Below are 23,290 nucleotides of genomic sequence, written 5' to 3' on the forward strand. Positions count from 1 at the left end.
ACATTTTACGAACATTCATTCCTTGTCAATTCATACATACCTACAAACATTTTACGAACATTCATTCCTTGTCAATTCATACATACCTACAAACATTTTACGAACATTCATTCCTTGTCAATTCATACATACCTACAAACAGTTTACGAACATTCATTCCTTGTCAATTCATACATACCTACAAACATTTTACGAACATTCATTCCTTGTCAATTCATACATACCTACAAACAGTTTACGAACATTCATTCCTTGTCAATTCATACATACCTACAAACAGTTTACGAACATTCATTCCTTGTCAATTCATACATACCTACAAACAGTTTACGAACATTCATTCCTTGTCAATTCATACATACCTACAAACATTTTACGAACATTCATTCCTTGTCAATTCATACATACCTACAAACATTTTACGAACATTCATTCCTTGTCAATTCATACATACCTACAAACAGTTTACGAACATTCATTCCTTGTCAATTCATACATACCTACAAACAGTTTACGAACATTCATTCCTTGTCAATTCATACATACCTACAAACAGTTTACGAACATTCATTCCTTGTCAATTCATACATACCTACAAACAGTTTACGAACATTCATTCCTTGTCAATTCATACATACCTACAAACATTTTACGAACATTCATTCCTTGTCAATTCATACATACCTACAAACATTTTACGAACATTCATTCCTTGTCAATTCATACATACCTACAAACATTTTACGAACATTCATTCCTTGTCAATTCATACATACCTACAAACATTTTACGAGCATTCATTCCTTGTCAATTCATACATACCTACAAACATTTTACGAACATTCATTCCTTGTCAATTCATACATACCTACAAACAGTTTACGAACATTCATTCCTTGTCAATTCATACATACCTACAAACAGTTTACGAACATTCATTCCTTGTCAATTCATACATACCTACAAACAGTTTACGAACATTCATTCCTTGTCAATTCATACATACCTACAAACATTTTACGAACATTCATTCCTTGTCAATTCATACATACCTACAAACATTTTACGAACATTCATTCCTTGTCAATTCATACATACCTACAAACAGTTTACGAACATTCATTCCTTGTCAATTCATACATACCTACAAACAGTTTACGAACATTCATTCCTTGTCAATTCATACATACCTACAAACATTTTACGAACATTCATTCCTTGTCAATTCATACATACCTACAAACATTTTACGAACATTCATTCCTTGTCAATTCATACATACCTACAAACAGTTTACGAACATTCATTCCTTGTCAATTCATACATACCTACAAACATTTTACGAACATTCATTCCTTGTCAATTCATACATACCTACAAACAGTTTACGAACATTCATTCCTTGTCAATTCATACATACCTACAAACATTTTACGAACATTCATTCCTTGTCAATTCATACATACCTACAAGCATTTTACGAACATTCATTCCTTGTCAATTCATACATACCTACAAACATTTTACGAACATTCATCTCCTTTGTTAAATCACATTCCATCCTACGAACACTTTGCCCCTCCTAATACAAATTGTTGGTAGTAAATAAGATCGGTTCTCAACCTTCAATATTCATCTGTCTTTAATTATATGGAGTCAGAATCTACACACTTCCAACATATTCATTTCATAGATTCTTTGTTGTGGCCTCTATGGCATCCTTTCCCACCCCTAATCCCCTTTTTATAAAACCTTGAGGCCATACATTCATGTTTTTATCTATTTTTCAATGTTTATTATTACATTCAATTGTCAGCGTCAACCACCTATTCTAAGACGCAGTATCTATCAACACCTCAGCAAAGTTTATTGCATTTATTTTTTAACAAACATTAAAGCAGAAAGAAAGTTTTACACATGTGAAAAAAAATATTTACTTACCTTCCTACGATGGTAAAGTTAAACACAAGGTCGGTTTTTAATGTTGTAAAAACCATGCTACCCACCTCCCTAAAAGAGGCAACATTTTTTTTTAAATCCTCAATCTTAAAAGATTTCTCCTTCACTGACTAAAGACAGAAAAGATAAAGTATAGTATCAAAACAGAGACTATAATTTAACTTTAATTTTATTTGGAAAAGTAAAAAAAATAATACAAATAAACCAAAAATCAAGATATTGTAAAATTGGCAAATATTTAAATTGTAATTTTTTTTTTTTTTTTTAAATATTCAGAGCAGATAAAAATATACTCAATTGTGAATGGTGGTGGCCATGAGAAGTGCTTCCCAATTTAATATAAAGTAACACACTTATTTCCAGGGCTTTTTAACAGTTTAAGACTGTTACAAATTTTTTTTTTTTTTTTTGCTATGGGAGATAAATTCTGTATGCTTTACTTTTTAAGGTGATTTTGTGTGGTTTTATGATGACATTCGAATCAGACTTAGGGTAAGACAGATATTAAAGATCAGTTACCTGTCCCAAAAAGTTAGAATGTTCTAGAAATGAGAGATCATTTTAATAAAAATTTATATGAAAAAATGATCCCCCACATTAAGTTCTAAAATATTTTTTTCAGAATGTTCACATGTAATCGCCTAAAAAGTAGAATCTCATTTTTTTTTTTTTTAAAGAGAGGGATAGCATCTGCTTTTAAATGTAGATATAATTTATTTTTTTAAACTGACAAACTCCTTAATGTTTTCCCTTTATATATATTCTCAAAGATTTTCATATTTTTCTATTTTTCCCATTTATACACTTGGCCCTTTTTAGCTACCCTCCACTGTCTCCCCTTGAGAATGGTTCTATAATCTGCCAATTAATTCACGTATACATTTGGTGCCTACATTTGCAGATTTCTTTTTTAATTTTTATTTTGCAAATATATATATACTAGCAGGGGTGCCCGGCGTTGCTCGGGTGTTTGGAGGTGTATGCTGTGCAAAAAAAGCAAAAAAACAAAAAAAAAAATGGTTAATTTTTTAAAACTTTGACCCCTATTATGACCCCTTAAAATTTATAGTTTTGGGCTCAAATCACTTTATTAAGTTAGATCCAGGTTCAAGGAACCTATATCTAAAATTTCAAGTGTCTAGACCCAAAATTGTCGGAGGAGTTTGGTAGAGTTCTTAAAGGTCAAATCGTTGAAATTTGACCCCTTAACAGCCAAATTTCTGGCTGACGCCCGTCACATCAATTTTCCCAAATCTCAGTACCCGGTATTTCAAATTTCGAGTCTATAGACTAAAAATTGACAGAGTTATTGCGTAGGGAAATGTACACAGACAGATAGACAGACAGACAGACAGACAGACACGTTCACTTTTATAGATATATAGATATTTTTTTTTTGACACAGGAATCACCACTTTTCAAGGCCCGGAGGCCACTCGAGGATAAGAGTTAATGGGTATACATAAGTCAATGTGATTATAGCGTAGTAAACATAAGTAGTGGGAATTTTGTAAATTGGATTACTTAGGGGGACGGTTAATCAAGAACTTGTTTACTTTGGACTTGAAGATAATCAGATTGTAATCAGTTGGAAAGCAGGCAATCGGAAGAGAGTTCCACAGGTGTGCAGTTCTAAGGAAGAAGCTTTGTTCATGGAATCTACATTTAGGTTTAGGCACAGATAAAGAGTGTGGGAAAATTATTGAGAGTGGTATGGCTAGATGAGTGTTTTTCGTGAAAGTCTGGCGAGTAGGGACCATAGATTGAAGCTCAGATGAGCACTTGCCATGGAAATAACGATAAAGCAGAGACAGGCTCGCAACGTTGCAGGGAAGTGAAAAGGGCATCCTCCCACTAAGCTACAAAGTCTATTTTGAACTCTGTCAAGTCAGGATAAGCTGCTTCTAGCAGCTCCTGCCCAGATGTGGCAAGAGTTCTCCATCGTTGGCTGTGCCTGGCTTTTATATAGGTAGAGTATTGCATCAGGAGTGAGATATCTACTGGAGCGGTAGAAGGATCCCCCCATTTTTCCAGCGACCTTGGCAATGGATTTAATATATGTGTTCCATTTCAGGTCAGGAGTAAATATTAATTTTTCTGATATTTGTGGAGAATTTCTTCGGCAATATTCAATATTTAGGTATGCCATTACTGTGATGCTTGGTTTATAAAATACAGGGTGAAACAATGAGTTTGTCACCCTAAAGAAAACAACGCTACAGCTTTATTTTAAAGGTTTTATTGAAAAAAATCAATTATGTAGTAGAGCTGACATTTATTCAATGTAGTTGCCTTCAGCCTCAATCACTGCCTCAATGCAGGTCAGGAACGGGGAGCATGACTGTTAACTATTCTGAACTTTATCCAATGTTTTCCGTAGATAGTTAAATTCAAATTTTACGATATCTTTTTTTTTTATTATTATTAAATTGTTAGGTGAAAATACAGAATAATTACAAAGCACCCTCCCCCTCCCATCTTAAGAATGGATTTCTAAATAATAACATTATTTCAGCACGGTAACATAAGTGCATAAGTACCGAAAGTTTGTTTGTAAATGAAAAACACAAGCGCCAGCAGGAGCTCAGCGAATACTCGGCAGATGGTGGCAATCGGGCTGGCTTTAGTGTTGTGGGAGGTCATGTTGGTGATGTTCTCGATGTATGACCAAATGAAGTAGTCCAACGGGTTCAGATCAGGGGAGAAGGAGAGCCAGTGAGAGAAGGGTACAAAGTCGTAGCACTCCTTCTGAAGCCAAGCCTAGGTCTCTTTGGATTTGTAGGCCGGTGGCGAGTCTTGCTGTTATACCCAGGATCTGCCAGCGACCATCTGATTGCACCAGGAACATTTTGATGTTGACTTTGAAGATGTGAGGTGGCATAAGGGTGTTTTGTTACTATTCTGTACTTTCATCTATCAATGAAAGATATCGTAAAACTTGAATTTAACTTGGAACCAAAACCATGGCTGGAAACTTCGTTGAGATGTATCCTCAAGCGTTGAACTGTCCAGATTTGCATTTTTAGGGTGCTGGCAATGGTCCTGTTTTCATAACTTGGATCAGTAGAGAGCATGAGTTGTACAGTGGCGCATGTTCGATCTCGCTCGTTGAACATTGTGTCACTTTCACACATGATAGAAGACCCTTATCGCTCTTGGAATTTGTATACAACTGGTGAACTAGTAGATGGTTTGCAGCAAAAAATTAAAAAAGAACGGTTTTCATCAAACGGAAATGGAATCATAACTTTTCTAGGACGACAATTTTATCGTTCCAATATTTAAAATTTTTTTTTATTTTCCTTCAAATGTTCAAAAGTTCTCAGAAATCAAGGGGTACACTACCTTAGGGCTAACACTTGAACTCTATATGAGATACATAGATATTTGAATGTTCTATTAAAGTTTTTTTTTATCTCTCAAACACTGAATTAGTAAAGAATTTGAGAACATAATTTTCCTTTCCCCAATTAACCATTTTCATACATTGTAGTATATCTTTCGTTTTGGTCTCTTGGTCTTACTGGATTCCAAGACAAGAATTTATCTAGTCTGGTGGAGTATCGAGGTTCGTGCTATTTACTTGAGGTAACATCACTCGCAGAAGGTGCACCATTCCTCATAAAATCTGTTGTGAAGTAATAAGATAGAGAGTTAAGTGAGATGAATTCGTATTTGGTCGCCCGAAAAAAGGAGGGTGGACCTGTAAATTCACCCTTGTCTGTTCGTCTGTTCGTCTGTCCGCACTTTTCTCAATAATTACTTGGAATTTTTGGGAATTTTGCACAAACATTAAACATGATATGAATAAAAAAGTAACAGAATGGATTTTCTGGAAAAATTCCCCCCCCCTCCATCAACGTCATTATCCACTTGACGAAAAGGGGTCACTTGTGCAAAAGGGAAAGATTTGAAGCAGCAATACCAGACACCATAAGTGCTAGACAAGGCGCACACTGCTACTTAATTTGAGACTCATAGTTTTTAAATCAGTAATAAGTACATTTCTCCAACATCCATCAAAATACGTAACTGGATTCACAATATAATTTACTTATATCTATAAATCTTTAAAAGTGAAAGTGTCTGTGTGTCTGTCTGTGTACATTTCCCTATGTAATAACTCTGTCAATTTTTAGTCTACAGACTCGAAATTTGATATACAGGGTACTGAGATTTGGGAAAATCTATGTGATCGGGTTTCGGCCAGAAATTTTGCAGTTAAGGGGTCAAAGTTCAATGATTTGACCTTTGAGAACTCTACCAAACACTTCCGACAATTTCAGGTCTAAACACTTTAAATTTTAGATATAGGTTCCTTGGACATGGATCTAACTTAATAACTTGATTTGAGCCCAAAACAACAAATGTTAAGGGGTCAAAGTTAAAAAAATTGACCGTTTTTTTTTTTATTTTATTTTATTTTTTTTGGCTCAGCATACACCTCCAAACACCCGGGCACCCATGCTAGTATCCATAAAAGTGTGTGTGTGTGTGTGTCTGTGTACATTTCCCTACGCAATAACTGTCAATTTTCAGTATACGGACTCGAAATTTGATACACAGGGTATGGAGATTTGGGAAAATCTTTGTAATCCGTTTTCGGCCAGAAATTTGGCTATTAAGGAATCAAAATTCAACGATTTGACCTTTGAGAACTCTACCAAACTCCTTTGCCAATTCTGGGTATAAACAATTGAAATTTTAGATATAAGTTCCTTGGACATGGATCTAACTTAAAAACTTGCTTTGAGCCCAAAACAATAAATGTTAAGGGGTCAAAGATAAAAAAAAATTGACCTCTGCGGTCTCTACCAACTTACTCAGACAATTTCTGGTCTAAACATTTGAAATTTTACATAAAGGGTATTCAGAGATAGGGCAAGCTTTTTAATCAGTTTGGGTCGAAAATTGAGCTACCAATATATAAATGTATGTATATATGTTTGCATGTCTGCCTAAAACCTTCGACCGAGGCGACGGATTTTCACAAGATCAGTATCGTTTTGAAGCTCGACCCTTCCGACGAAAAATACCGAAAAATTGGCTAAAAACATTAATTTCTTCACCCTCAATTGAGCACTTTTCTACAGGGAGGAGTCGCTTTTTTCACATTTTCGAAAGTCATCCCCTCTTTTCGATTGTCTAGCCTTAATTTAAACCTACGTCACTTCCAGTTTGGCAGTGGTCGTAACAGCAAAGATGTCACGTTTTTCCCCGTTCTTTTCCTCCTTCGCAGTACGGGTTCAAGCCTGCCTTCCTACTACCACTTTTTTTTTTTGGGGGGGGGGGGGCTCAACAAACACCTCCAAACACCCAGGCAACGCCGGGCACCCATGCTAGTATATAATATATATAATTTTATATATGATAACTTGATATAATTTATAATATAATTATATATAACTGGATTCACAATAAATTTACTTTAAAATGGTATTTTGATATTTTTGTTCTGATTTGTATATTTGAAGAAATCGTTATTTAAATCCAACCATTAATGATGAAACACGTCAGCATAGTATACCTGCTGGTGGGAGATCACTTTCTGTGAATAAGCGGTCGGGGGGGGGGTTCATATAAATACTCGAAGCGAACGTACCAGTCGACGACATTTCTAGTTGTTTTAGCTAATCAGGGAAAAGAATGGTCTTTGCTATGGAATTTGAACACAACATATGCGTCTTTCCAGTCAGTGTGAAACCTGACATAGTTATATGGAATAAGTCAGAGAGAGTTGCAACCTTAGTTGAAGTGAGTGTCCCTAATGATGGAGGTCTGAACAGAGCTGAAAGGGAGAAACAGACCAAATATGAAGGTCTCATGTATGATATGAAAAGAAACTGGAATCTTAAGGAGATCAATCATACCAGTTATTATAGGTGCCACAGGGCTTATGAAGAAGAACCTGAAGTCCTACCTAACTAATTTTCTTGGTGAACCAAGTGGAAAAGAGATCCAGACAATTGCACTTAAGGGAACAATGAGGATACTAAAAAGAGCTCTCGGTTGGTTTCAATAAAAAGCAGGGCAATTTTGGCAGCTGGTTTGGCTGCCCCCATACCTAGCATTACAATCTTCAAAGGAAGAAAATTATAAAAAAAATAAATAAATAAAAAGGTAAGTAAAGATAAAAAATGTGTTCAAACGCTATTTAATAGCAAATATATTTCTTTTCTCCTCAAATTTTAAAAGAATTGGATAAAAACTTTTCACGCACGCATCAATAGAAATAGTGACAAATGCATATAACATGATTTTTTTTTTTTTTGTGTCATGATGCACACAAAAAATCTCCTGTAAACAAAGCGTTTGTCAACTAACTTCCGAACATAAAGTATTCGTTTATTTTTTGTTATTTTAGAAAACATTTTTTTTGTTTTACGAGTTCTTGGCAGTTAACTGTTCTGAACTTTATTTCCTGTTTTCCGTAGATTTTTAAATTCAAATTTTACGATATCTTTTTTATTATTATTATTAAATTGTTAGGTGAAAATACAGAATAATTACAAAACACCCTCCCCCTCCCATCTTAAGAATGAATTTCTAAATAACATTATTTCAGCATGGTACCTATTTATAATGCCTCCCCACGGGACAGAGTTAGACACCAGGGTCGTTTTTTAACGTGGAGAGAAGGTACAAAAATAAAAAATTGTCTCAGTTGTGAAGGACTGCTCCTCCACCGAAAGAGAACAAGAAATGGAAGTGCAGCATCTGAAGAACAGATACTACACTTTGAGGTATTAAATCTTTTATTCAGGTAAAAAATGAACATGAACAAAAAACCTAGGCACAAGGCCAACTCAAAAGGGGGGAAAAAATGGGGGTCGTTGGTCATCCTTGTCACTCTAGAACTAAACAAAAGTTTCTCTTAGCTAGAATCTTCTTTCACCATAATACCGCATTCGCCCTTTCATACTTGGGGGCGTCCTACTTAGCACCCAATTTTTTAAATATTTTTTATTAGCGTGTAAAAACAAAAAAGATAACAATAAAGGTAATACAATACTACACTTTGATCTTGTCCGAAAGGCCAAGTACTGAAAGTTTGTATAAAAATAAACGAAAAACATTTTGAAACGGGATAAGAATGTTTAATACAACAAAAAAGACATCTAAAAATTTTATGAATAAAAATATGTATAAAAATTATATTCTGTTACTGTTAATTAATAAATAGTGAAAATTGGTTCATTTCCTGAATTTTGATAAGTTTTTAAGGGAGAAGGGTGTCACGAGTCTAAAACAGAATCCCCCCCCCAAAAAAAAAACTTCTGAAATGCTTTATTTAAAAACCCATTCTTAACATGGAGATGAGGTGTTTTGTAACTATTCTGTACTTTCATCATAATAAAAAAAAAATTATATTATACTAACGTTATTATTTAGAAACCTATTTTTAACATGGGAAGGGGAGAGATTTTTTTGTAACTATTCTGTACTTTCATCTAACAATAATAAAAAAAAAAATTATATTATACTAACGTTATTATTTAGAAACCTATTTTTAACATGGGAAGGGGAGAGATTTTTTTGTAACTATTCTGTACTTTCATCTAACAATAATAAAAAAAAAATTATATTATACTAACGTTATTATTTAGAAACCTATTTTTAACATGGGAAGGGGAGAGATTTTTTTGTAACTATTCTGTACTTTCATCTAACAATAATAAAAAAAAAATTATATTATACTAACGTTATTATTTAGAAACCTATTTTTAACATGGGAAGGGGAGAGATTTTTTTGTAACTATTCTGTACTTTCATCTAACAATAATAAAAAAAAAATTATATTATACTAACGTTATTATTTAGAAACCTATTTTTAACATGGGAAGGGGAGAGATTTTTTTGTAACTATTCTGTACTTTCATCTAACAATAATAAAAAAAAAATTATATTATACTAACGTTATTATTTAGAAACCTATTTTTAACATGGGAAGGGGAGAGATTTTTTTGTAACTATTCTGTACTTTCATCTAACAATAATAAAAAAAAAATTATATTATACTAACGTTATTATTTAGAAACCTATTTTTAACATGGGAAGGGGAGAGATTTTTTTGTAACTATTCTGTACTTTCATCTAACAATAATAAAAAAAAAATTATATTATACTAACGTTATTATTTAGAAACCTATTTTTAACATGGGAAGGGGAGAGATTTTTTTGTAACTATTCTGTACTTTCATCTAACAATAATAAAAAAAAAATTATATTATACTAACGTTATTATTTAGAAACCTATTTTTAACATGGGAAGGGGAGAGATTTTTTTGTAACTATTCTGTACTTTCATCTAACAATAATAAAAAAAAAATTATATTATACTAACGTTATTATTTAGAAACCTATTTTTAACATGGGAAGGGGAGAGATTTTTTTGTAACTATTCTGTACTTTCATCTAACAATAATAAAAAAAAAATTATATTATACTAACGTTATTATTTAGAAACCTATTTTTAACATGGGAAGGGGAGAGATTTTTTTGTAACTATTCTGTACTTTCATCTAACAATAATAAAAAAAAAATTATATTATACTAACGTTATTATTTAGAAACCTATTTTTAACATGGGAAGGGGAGAGATTTTTTTGTAACTATTCTGTACTTTCATCTAACAATAATAAAAAAAAAATTATATTATACTAACGTTATTATTTAGAAACCTATTTTTAACATGGGAAGGGGAGAGATTTTTTTGTAACTATTCTGTACTTTCATCTAACAATAATAAAAAAAAAATTATATTATACTAACGTTATTATTTAGAAACCTATTTTTAACATGGGAAGGGGAGAGATTTTTTTGTAACTATTCTGTACTTTCATCTAACAATAATAAAAAAAAAATTATATTATACTAACGTTATTATTTAGAAACCTATTTTTAACATGGGAAGGGGAGAGATTTTTTTGTAACTATTCTGTACTTTCATCTAACAATAATAAAAAAAAAATTATATTATACTAACGTTATTATTTAGAAACCTATTTTTAACATGGGAAGGGGAGAGATTTTTTTGTAACTATTCTGTACTTTCATCTAACAATAATAAAAAAAAAATTATATTATACTAACGTTATTATTTAGAAACCTATTTTTAACATGGGAAGGGGAGAGATTTTTTTGTAACTATTCTGTACTTTCATCTAACAATAATAAAAAAAAAATTATATTATACTAACGTTATTATTTAGAAACCTATTTTTAACATGGGAAGGGGAGAGATTTTTTTGTAACTATTCTGTACTTTCATCTAACAATAATAAAAAAAAAATTATATTATACTAACGTTATTATTTAGAAACCTATTTTTAACATGGGAAGGGGAGAGATTTTTTTGTAACTATTCTGTACTTTCATCTAACAATAATAAAAAAAAAATTATATTATACTAACGTTATTATTTAGAAACCTATTTTTAACATGGGAAGGGGAGAGATTTTTTTGTAACTATTCTGTACTTTCATCTAACAATAATAAAAAAAAAATTATATTATACTAACGTTATTATTTAGAAACCTATTTTTAACATGGGAAGGGGAGAGATTTTTTTGTAACTATTCTGTACTTTCATCTAACAATAATAAAAAAAAAATTATATTATACTAACGTTATTATTTAGAAACCTATTTTTAACATGGGAAGGGGAGAGATTTTTTTGTAACTATTCTGTACTTTCATCTAACAATAATAAAAAAAAAATTATATTATACTAACGTTATTATTTAGAAACCTATTTTTAACATGGGAAGGGGAGAGATTTTTTTGTAACTATTCTGTACTTACACCTAACAATGTAACATAAAAAGGATACATCGTAAAACTTAAAAATATTATTACAAAAATAACGCTGTAATTTTGTTTTGTTTCGTTAAAAAATTATTTTTATTTAATTTTAATTCAAACATCTTCACTCGACACCACTTGATTTATTTAAGTAAAAAGAACTTAAATAAGTTAAAACACCAAAACCGTTTATCTAGTTAAGTAAAAGAATAACTTATCTTGCCTATGATAACATTTATTGGGTTTGTTTTACAATCCACAGAGGTATGAAAAAGTGGTCAAAAAGCAAATATCTAACACATCTTACCAAAGGCAAGATAAGTTACTCTTCTACCTACTACAATAAATTTTTCGTGTTGTAAATATTTACTATTTGAACAAGTAGTGTCGAGCATTATATGAGAACAAGAAAAAATAGCCGCAATGTCTCCTGAAATCTTTGAAGTCTCGACAATGACTTAAAAATAATAAATTAAACAAAATATTGGTAGAAACCCACCCAATAATTGTCACAGCAATTTGAAGCTGTTAAAATGAAAATTAATTATTCTAATTAGTTTAATGTACTTGAAAACATAATTGTAATCTATACAAATTTTCCTTTCATTTAATATGCTACAAGCTATATTTAGTTAATTTCTTTGAATCGTATCGTGGTGGCTTCCTTGGATTTCCCAGTCGCCACTTTGAATTTTTCACGGTGTAATGATGGCAAATGATAATGCCCATCAGAATAATTATTTTACGTGATGATAAAGTCTTATCCCCCCCCCCCAATTTTTTTTAAGCTGTTTTTATGATGCTTCTACTCAAAGCCGTTAAAATGAAACTGAAATATGCTAATTTGTATGCTAATTAGTCCGGAAGTTACCAAGTGAGATTGTCGTAAATACAGCCAACTGAATCTTCATGGTATTTTTTTTTTTTTTTACATAGGTGTCACCAGTTATCAAGGCTCAGAGGCCACTCGAGGATAAGGGTCAAAGAGTGTACAGTAGAAATTGGACAATATAGTAATCGCTAGTAATGGAAATTAGGTAAATTTGTTAACTTATATGGAACGGCTCATCAAGAACTTGTTTACGTTAGACTTGAAAACAACCATATTGTAGTCAGCTGGAAAGCAGGAAAATGGAAGACAATTCCATAGGCGTGCAGTTATAAGAAAGAAACTTTGCTGATGGAATCTACGTTTACAGATAAAGAGTGGAGGAAATTAGTGATAGTGTTTTCTGCTAGATGGGTGTTTCTTGTGAAAGTTTGACGAGGGGGGGACCATAGATTGGTGCTCAGCCGAGCACTTGCCATGAAAATAAGGGTAAAGCATAGACAAACTCGCAACATCTCTTCTATGAGAAAGAGGTTGCAGGGAAGAGAAAAAGACATCCCCTACGAGGCTACAAAGTTTATTTTGAATTCTATCAGGGCAAGATAAGTTCTTTCTATTATATGTTCAAAATTTCATTGTAGTATCTTAAGATTTGAAGATACAACTTTTTAAAGATGGGTTAGTCTGTAAATTGTTCAAATTTCCTACCATTTTCAGTCACAAGCTTATATGCATTTGAATAAGACTGACTTAAGGCAAAATGTCCAGTGAACCACACATTTTTTGATATTTTGAATGGTCATTACTCCAGTTCTAATGGACAGATTTTAAAAAACTAAAGATTTTTTTTTGTTTTTTTTGCTCTTTTCAATAATGCTTGATTTGAGTTTTTTTTATTTTTTTATTTTATTTTTTTTTTTTAAATTAAATTTTCACCCCAAACAAAGCACAGTGCCACTTTGAAGTAGGGGGCTACTATCGGGGACATAAGTTGCAGGGATATTATGAAGGGAGATGAGTGGCAAGATGTCTGTTCACATTACACTTGAACTTCTGCATGTCAGTACAGTTGGGAAAGCAGAATACCGGAAAGGAGTTCCAAAGTTTAGCAGTTCTAGGGAAGAAACTATTGGAGTAGGAGGCTTTCTTACACCTATGGATCTCTACTGTGAAGGGGTGGGATTTAGCTGCTTGTCGGGTCGAGGGGGTACAAGTGCTTGTAGTTCGTCAGAGCATTCACCATTAAAGTACTTTTAGAACAGGCAGAGAGATGCAACATTTCGTCGATGGGGCAGAGTTTATTCAATCTAAAGAAAAAAAATGGTGTGGTATTGCTAATTGAAGTTGAATTTCAATTTAGACTTTAGTGAAGTAATAAGATAGACAACGAAAAAGCAAGAAACAAAGTTAGAAAAAATTTTATTTACAAAAATATCAATTTGAAAATGTACATCAGAAAAGAGAATGTTTTTTATTCATAAAAAGTTTAAAAAAAAAAACAAAAAAAAAACAAAAAAAAAACAAAACGAAGCACAAATTTTGTTGGTTTTAAATAATAAAAACTTCTTTTTAAAAGAAAAGAACCGAAACGGTTTTGCATGAAAGTAAAATCTTTAAATAAATTAAAATTAAAAAAAAAATTATATAGACAAACACTCATGGCTAATTTCTATATTAGAATCAGCAATATAAGTTTTATTGCAATTTCTTTGAAATTACAGGAATTTATACATTAGTAAGTAGCCTTGGGTAGTGGTCTATACAAGTACAGAGATAAAAACAAAAATTTTAAATAGATAAAAAAAAAAATTAAATAATAGATGACAGAAAAAACGGGCAGTAAAGCAGCAAATTTGATTAACATCAAGAATTAAAATGAAATTTGTTTTTAAAAAAAAAAAGAAAAAGAGAAAACAGGAGAAAGGAGAAAAGAAAAGAGAAAGGAAAGAAAGAGAAAAGGAAAAAGGAAAAGAGGAGAAAAAGGAAAAGAGAAAAGGAAAAAGGAAAAGAGAAAAGGAAAAAGGAAAAGAGGAGAAAAGGGAAAAGAGAAGAAAAAGGAAAAGAGGAGAAAAAGGAAAAGAGGAGAAAAAGGAAAAGAGGAGAAAATAAAGAGAAAAGAAAGAGAAAATAAAAAGCAAAGAGAGAAAGAAAAGGAGAACAAAAAGAAAAAAGGAGAAAAAGTGAGAACAGAAAAAAGGAGTAAAAAGAGAAAAGGAAAAAGAAAAAAAAAAGGAAAGGTAAAAAAACAAAAAAGAAAATAAACAGGTGTAAAAAAAAAAAAAATGGACAAGAGGAAAAAGATAAAAGTTGAAAAAAAAAAGAAAAAGAAAACAATTTTTCTGTTAAATTCCAATAAATATTTTCATAAAAATCTAATTTTTATAATTACCACCTTAGCAATAGTTTCTCTAAAAAGCTGACAGTAATTTTATTTTACAAACATTTTACTCCTATCTACAATACAGGCAATAACCTTATCAACAAATTTAATGTTGTCCAGTCCGTTAGACATTTTCGATTCTAAACACCAAATACATTATACAAGGGGACAAACTAACAGATATTTCTATAGGAAATACAATGTATTTTTTATTTATTTATTTTTTTAAATAGGTGCTTATAGAGTATTAGTCACGAATTAAAATCACATTTCAAGTAAAAACAAACAAAAAAAACAACACTATGATATAGTTATAATGCAGGAGTAAGTATCCTTATCAAAAATTAGAAAAAAAAATATCAAGTAAAAGATTAATTACAAGTAAAAATGAGTTTTATTGTATTATATTTTATCATATTTTAATAGTTAATAGTTTAAATGAAGAACTGAATTATCCACGGGTTCTTCCGCTCTTATCAAAGGTATTTTGAATAAAATATGATTAGACTTATTTTTAACTATATAAATAAAACAACAGATGTATATATCTGTGTGAAAATATTTAACTGATAAACTTTTAAACTACTGGTCACATAATACTGAAATTAATATAATCATACATCAAGGATGGTTTATAACGAGTAAAATCGATGAATAACGCATATATATATATATATATATATATATTCAGTAGAGAATTGGCTTTGTAATAATAAATACAAAATCTGCATGAGTTAAATTTTTTTTTTTTTTTTTTTTTTTTACATAGGAGTCACCACTTATCAAGGCTCGGAGGCCACTCGAGGATAAGAGTTAATGGGTATGCATTAGTCAATGTGATTATAGGGTAGTACACATAAGTAGTGGGAATTTTGTAAATTGAACTACTTAGGGGGACGATTCATCAAGAACTTGTTTACATTGGACTTGAAAATAATCATATTGCAGTCAGCTGGAAAGCAGGCAAATGGAAGAGAGTTCCACAGGCGTGCAGTTCTAAGAAAGAAGCTTTGTTTGTGGAATCTACGTTTAGGTTTAGACACAGATAAAGAGTTGGGAAAATTATTGATGGTGGTTTTGGCTAGACGAGTGTTTTTCATGAAAGTTTGGCGAGTGGGGACCATAGATTAGAGCTCAGACGAGCACTTGCCATGGAAATAATGATAAAGCAAAGACAGGCTTGCAATGTCTCTTCTGTGGGAAAGAGGTTGCAGGGAAGAGAAAAGGGCATTCCCCCACTAAGCTATGAAGTCTATTTTGAACTCTGTCAAGGCAGGATAAGCTGCTTCTAGCAGCTTATCCTGCCTAGATGTGGCAACAGTACTCCATCATTGGATATACCTGGCTTTTATATAGATAGAGAATTGCATCAGGTGTGAGATATCTATTGGAGCAGTAGAAGGATCCTACCATTTTTCCAGCAGACTTGGCAACGGATTGTAGGCATATTTTATTACTTGGCATGGCTAGGTGCCCTATACCCCCCCCCCCCCGGTTTTATTAAAAGTTTGATCATTTTTTCTAATTTTCGGTGAGGACACTTATCCTTATCAAAATGATTTGATGTGAAACGCAATTTCCACTTGTGATTAATACTATACAAGTACCGAAATTTGTTAATATTTTTATTCTCTTGCAAATAACAATTGAATATAGATGAGCGTGTGTGTGTGTGTATATATATATATCTATATAAAATATAATTTCAATTAATACTATATATTAATATAAAATAAGAAAACACTTCTGATCAGAAAAGAAGTTTGAGGAAAATTTGTTTTAATATCAATATTTTTTATTACACTGGAAACTTAACAGACACAACTGAAGTGTTCCTCTTCTTCAAGCAATGTTATGGTGTCTTAACCTTCAGTTTCCAGTGTTTCTGTGAAATGACAAACTAATGGAAATAAAAAGGTATGCTCTTACAAACAAAATTGACACTCTGGTTATTTCTCTTACATTAAAAAAAAAAAAAGCACAACATTACACAATATAAAAATTCATTTGTCAACTAAAAATTAATTTTTTTTAAAATTTGATAAACTAAAATTATGTGTCCAATTTCTAGCATATATTAAATTGTTTATGACGCCAACATATAGAGTAAATTATTGTTGACTATTAAAATGCATGTCATGGCACGGGTTATATTTAAGAATTTACTATTTTACTATTAATTTTCAAAAAAAATACATTTTTGCTAAAACAATAAAAATAAATAAATGGAAAAGAAACCCCCAGATGGCAGGCTAGATGCTAGACACCCAAATTGAATGAATCATTTTATAAATATCCATTTTTGTTTTAGTGCAAAGAAAAATGAAAGATATGGATATAATTTTTGAATGAAAAAAAAAAAAAAGATGGGAAGATTTGTTTTTTATTCAACAAAATGAAGATTTTTTTTTTTCTTAAAAAATTTGTTTTTAATTTTTTCAGATTTCAAAAGAATTGGCAGTAAATGTGTTTTGTTGAGCAAATTGATTAAAAAATACAAAGAATGAAATGCTGTTCTTTTATTGTCATTAGTGTCACAATTACAGGAAGACTTTGGCAGTGAAGGTTTTTGTATGAGGATCAGAGGGAATATGTGAAATTAAACAACTGGATTTTAAGTTTTGTTTTTATATATTACCCTTTTTATAAAAGATTGAAAGAGACAAGAGTAAATATAAAAAGAAACAGAAAATAATGTAAAAATAAAGTAAAATGTAAAAATAAATTAAAAGTAAAAAATAAGTAAAAAGTAAAGTAAAAAAAATGTTTTAAATAAAGTAAAAAATAAAATAAAAAATAAATAAAAGTAAAAAATTCAAATTAAAGTAAAATAAAGTAAAAATTTTTTTATTTAACTTTATTTTTTATAAAGTTAAATAAAAAAATAAAATAAAAAATTCAAATAAAAGTTGAAGAGAAAATGTCCCAAAAAATATTAAGAGAAAAAAAAAATGAGAAAAAGTTTATATTGTTTTATCAAAGTAAAAAAGATCAGAAAAAAAGAGAGAAAAAATTATTAAAAAAAAAACAACTTTTATCTTAAAATGACAAGAAGTTGATTATCTCTAAAAGGAAATAATCAAATTGATGGAAAATATGAAAACAGAAAAAGGCAAGCAATGATTTGATTGGTTTAAAATTATGAAAATATTATACACGAGGAGAGGGAGGAGGGTCAAAACTCATAAATATTTTAATTTTCAAGAGTGGGTAGTTTATCCCCTTCGTACCCCCTCACAACTCTTTAAAATACTCCAAAGAAGTTGAAATGAAAATTCATCTGAAATTAATTTTATTTTGAAAACACATCAGAAAAACCAGAGCCGATAAAATATCTATATAGCTTATGACATCCATTTATGTATGAAGATAAATTACACAGTATGTCATAAAATCACATGCCACAAAGAAAAGATGTGTAAAAAAAAAAGGAAAACAAATCAAACAAGAATAAATGATCAAAAACGTAAGCTTTACCAGTTTCATTTGGATTAATGAACATCTTCAGAAAAAGTTTTGTAAAGACATTTCACTTTTTTTCTGAAGCCGTTTGTTGATCTGAATGAAACCGGTAAAGCTCTCATTTGTGGCGATTCATTCCTGTGTTTAATTCATTTTTCCTTTTGACTGTTTACACGCATCACTATTATCTGTAGTTAACTCTTGTACATTTTAGCAACACTCTCTCTCTCTCTCTCAGAGAGAGAGAGAGAAAGAGAGAGAAATCCCTAGCCTATGGAAAACCTCTCTCTCCCCTTTGGGTTTACTTTCATTAGCTTTTGCTTCCCTTATTTTATCCTTTAGTCCTCATATTCCATGAGTGATGTTTCTAACAAAGGGGAAAAATTGCTGTTTGCCGAGTCGGAATCTGTCCATCTCACACTTATCATGGGATAGTTTTTGACCTTGTAAGTTTTTTTTTTTCCTTTATTTCCTCACATAAATTGTCTGGAGCGTTAAAAATAATGAAAAAATATCTGGCAAAGAAGTTAAGCTCCCCCTCCACTTTACTTATTGCTGTTATTTTCACACGTTGTCTTGGAATGGCTGGAAGGAGGTTGAAAAGGACAGATAATATAAACCAAAGGAGAGGGCAAGAGTAAGACTGTAAGAGAAGGGTTCGAGAGTAAGATAGAAAGGAGTAGAAAGGCGTAAGAAAAAATAAAAAGAAAAAAGTAATTTTTAAAAAGAAAAAAGATTTAAAAAAAAAGGAAAAATATTTTTTCTTAAAGAAATGAAATTTTTTTTCAATTTTAAAAAGAAAAAACTTTGTAAAACAAAAATCTACAAAAAAAAAATAAAAAGTTTTTATTTTTAAATTCTGATATAAAATTTTTATTTTTTTTGAAAATTTTATTTTACAAAAAAAAAAAAAAAAAAGCAATTTATATCAAAAATCTATTTTATATATATGTATATATATATAAAAAATGAATTTGTAAGAAAAAATTCAAACTTTTTTCAGAAAGAAATGCAAAAAAAAAAAAAAAAGTTAAATTGCATTTAAATGAAAAAGACATTTTTCCTGTAGTCAATGTTATGTAATCATTGTAGGAAACTTCAATTGACAAATAATGAACAGCACTGAATTGCAAAAAACATCACCCATCTAAAAAAAATTAAAAAAAAAAGGGGGAGTGGGGTGGAATGCATATCGGCTGACACAATCAAATCCTTAAATAGTTGTGCTAAGAACAGTAATAATAAAAAAAAAAAAAATTCCTCCTCATCTCACAAATTGAGAGAAAATCAACTAGTTTAATTCAAATACATTTTGTGTTAAATATTTAAAACATTTTACAATTACAAAATACATTAAAAAAAAAAATAGGGCCCCGTCTCATATCATGAAAAAAAAAAAAAAGTTCAGAGAAAAGCTCAAAGCAGAAAAAAAAAAAAAAGTAAACAGAAAGGCAAAAAATATATAAATATATATATTTTTTTAGAAAAATATTTTGATTGAAAAAATAAAATTCACATCATTTTTAGTTAAAAATGGAAGATTTGATTTTTTTTTTTTAAATATTTATAAATATATAAACATATAAATCAATATTTGCCTATTTGATGTTTTCTGTGTGTTTTAATTTAAATCAACAGTCAGGAGAGGTGGAGGAGGAAGTGTTAATCTTCAAATTTTCGTTTCAAGGGACCTATGAAGAAAAAAGAAAACAAAAAGCAAAGGTTATTGATTGCTGGTAAAATAATTAACAAATAATACATATTTCTGAATTTTTGAGATGAGGATTAGTTATTCATATTATTTGGATTCTTCGGACTACCGTTCTCATCTTGAATGTCATTTTCATAATGTTTGAGTTGATGTAACCTTTGCCCTTCTTTAGGTGTATCTTGTCGAACTCGGGAATTTGGACGGAATTTCGAATGGGACCATTTATTTACTTCATGGAGGTAGCATGCTCTTCTACAGTCTGTCAAGCAAGGACCTGTGGTTACAGTATTTAGAAAAATCAATTGTAAACATGATATTCTCAGAAGGTTGAAGGTTCAATTCTCAGTGTGGATGACAGAAAAATGCAATTGCAAATAACTTAGGACCTCTATCCAGTCATGGCTGATGGAACAAGAGCATGCTACTCCCGTGAAGTAAATAAAGGGTTCCATTCGAAATTAGGTCCAAATTTCCGACTTCGACAGAAACATTCCCGAGTTTGACTAGATACACCAGAAGAAAGTCGGAAATTACATTGACTGAAATTTTGTGAAAATGAAACTCAAGATGAGAACAGTAGTCTGAAGAATCCAAATAATACAAACTGATACAAAATCGTAGTAATAAAGAAAAATCAGATGATCCGTTCTGATGCGTTAATTTTTCTCTCTTACACTGTCAGCATGGAAACGAGCCTATAAACAGGGAGACAAAAGGAGAACCAGTTTTTCATGTTTTGGAGTGAAGAAAACAAATATACAACAGCAACAGTTCCAAATGCAATATTAGTTACTTTTCTGAAAGACGTAAAAGAAATCAAAATTCGGTTATTTTCAGAAACAGAAGACAATTTAAAGAAAATCTTAAACCGAAATAAAAACGATTTAAAAAACTTTAAAACTTAAAAAAAAAAAAAAAAAAAAAAAAGAAGAAGAAAAGATTTAAAAAAAAATTATGCTGGTATTTAGAAAAGTAACTTTTATTGCCTTTGGTAACAGTTACTCATTGATTATTTGTTTCTTTCACCGCCACTTCTTTTCCTTGTTAACTATAATGTTTCATTGCCAAAAACTACTTACCAGTAGATGTTGACCTTTGACCTTTCATCTGAGACATTCGAGCTCGGTAAATAGGTTCAAATTCCTTGGAAGAAAAAAATGTAAAAAATCTCAATTTAAAATATAAAAATAAAATCTCAATTTAAAATATAAAAATAAAATCTCAATTTAAAATATAAAAATAAAATCTCAATTTAAAATATAAAAATAAAATCTCAATTTAAAATATAAAAATAAAATCTCAATTTAAAATATAAAAATAAAATCTCAATTTAAAATATAAAAATAAAATCTCAATTTAAAATATAAAAATAAAATCTCAATTTAAAATATAAAAAAAAAAATCTCAATTTAAAATATAAAAAAAAAAATCTCAATTTAAAATATAAAAAAAAAAATCTCAATTTAAAATATAAAAAAAAAAATCTCAATTTAAAATATAAAAAAAAAAATCTCAATTTAAAATATAAAAAAAAAATCTCAATTTAAAATATAAAAAAAAAATCTCAATTTAAAATATAAAAAAAAAATCTCAATTTAAAATATAAAAAAAAAAATCTCAATTTAAAATATAAAAAAAAAATCTCAATTTAAAATGTAAAAAATCTCAATTTAAAATGTAAAAAAATCTCAATTTAAAATGTAAAAAAAATCTCAATTTAAAATGTAAAAAAATCTCAATTTAAAATGTAAAAAAATCTTAATACAATTTTTCAGTTTTCATGGTACTTTAATTACACCCCCCAAACAAGACAAAGTGCCACTTGGATGCAAGGAGATACTACCTGGGACCAAACTTAGTGACACTATCTAGGGAGTTGAGCAGCAAGATGTCTCGTCACATTACACTTGAACTTTTGCATGTTAGTACAGTCAGGGAAGCAGGGATCCGAAAGGGAATTCCAAAGTCTAGCAGTTCAGGGAAAGAAACTATTAGAGTAGAAGGCTTTTCGGCATCTACGGATCTCGGCAGTGTAGGGGTGGGATTTTGCTGCTTGTCAGGTTACATCAAAGGGCCACAAGCGCAATGAGTTCATCAAAACACATTCCATTAAAATACTTGTAAAACAGGCACAGGGTTGCAACATTTTGGCAATAGCACAAAGTTTGGAGTTTGGTTGATAGTGATCTATTAAGACGGAGACTCTTTTTGGACCGTGTCTAAGAGTAAGAGAATAGCGACAGAAGCATCAGCCCAAATGTGGCAGCAATACTCCATACATGGGTGAATGGTGGCCGTGTAGACATATGGGATACTCTCAGATACGAGAAAATTTCTAGCACGATAGAGAGAGCCCACCTTCTTCACAGCAGCCTTGGCAATGTCCTCAATATATTTGTTCCAATTCATATTTCTTGTAAATGTTAAACCGAGGAGTTGGAACGAAGAGCTTTCAGGTAGCATATTATTAGTCATGGCAATCTGTTTAAGAAGGTTGTTTTATTATTTCAGCACGGTCCATATTCTGTATAAGTCAGTATTTTCTTCTTGGTTGATAATAAAGTGGCCTGTTGTCACTTTAGTGGTGTGGAACATTTGTTGATTCTTACATTTATGTGTATATAATTATTTTAATAATTTCACTTGGCTAAGAGTTCCTTTTTTTTTCACGAAGGTGTTCAAAAAAGTGTTAAACATTAAGATATACTTATTTAAAATAATTTTCCGAACAACCAATGCTATGCAGCTAATACACTTGAGACATGATGCACTTATATAAAACGCAAACATTTCTTCTAAGGGGAGATAACTTCCTCTTAATACACCCAAGGGGAGATAAGTCAATTATCTTATCAAAATAATTCTTTCTCTTTGAATTGACGACAAGTAAATTATATCACAAAACGTACCGTTGGCGTATAAGGCGACCGACCATCAGATAAGACGAGTTACAAAATTGGAGCAAATTTTAATAAATTTATCATACATCGGTTGTATAAGAGGATTGCTAAATCACAAAACCATGTTTGTTTAGCCTAGGCTAGAGATTGCAACACCTGGTATCTTTTGAAATATTGGTTCTTAAAAGATGATTTTTTTTAACTTTAAGGGTAGTCTTATACACTGAAATATACGGTATTTGCTT

General features: G+C 30.5%; 1 protein-coding gene across 1 annotated transcript in view; it reads right to left on the reverse strand.

The window, feature by feature from the left end:
* LOC145260669 (serine/threonine/tyrosine-interacting protein B-like) overlaps positions 1-23,290 on the reverse strand; it is a 60,414-nt gene that overhangs the window by 6,323 nt on the left and 30,801 nt on the right. The window contains exons 9-10 of the mRNA XM_080119026.1: positions 21,225-21,288; positions 20,033-20,125 (exon numbers count right to left, since the gene is read on the reverse strand). Of these exons, the coding sequence (XP_079975152.1) occupies positions 20,097-20,125; positions 21,225-21,288 (93 nt within the window). The 3' untranslated portion in view covers positions 20,033-20,096. The remainder of the gene's footprint in view (positions 1-20,032; positions 20,126-21,224; positions 21,289-23,290) is intronic.

This window comes from Euprymna scolopes, chromosome 36, assembly GCF_053919585.1.
Source record: "Euprymna scolopes isolate OS-2025 chromosome 36, ASM5391958v1, whole genome shotgun sequence".
Lineage (NCBI taxonomy): Eukaryota > Metazoa > Mollusca > Cephalopoda > Sepiida > Sepiolidae > Euprymna > Euprymna scolopes.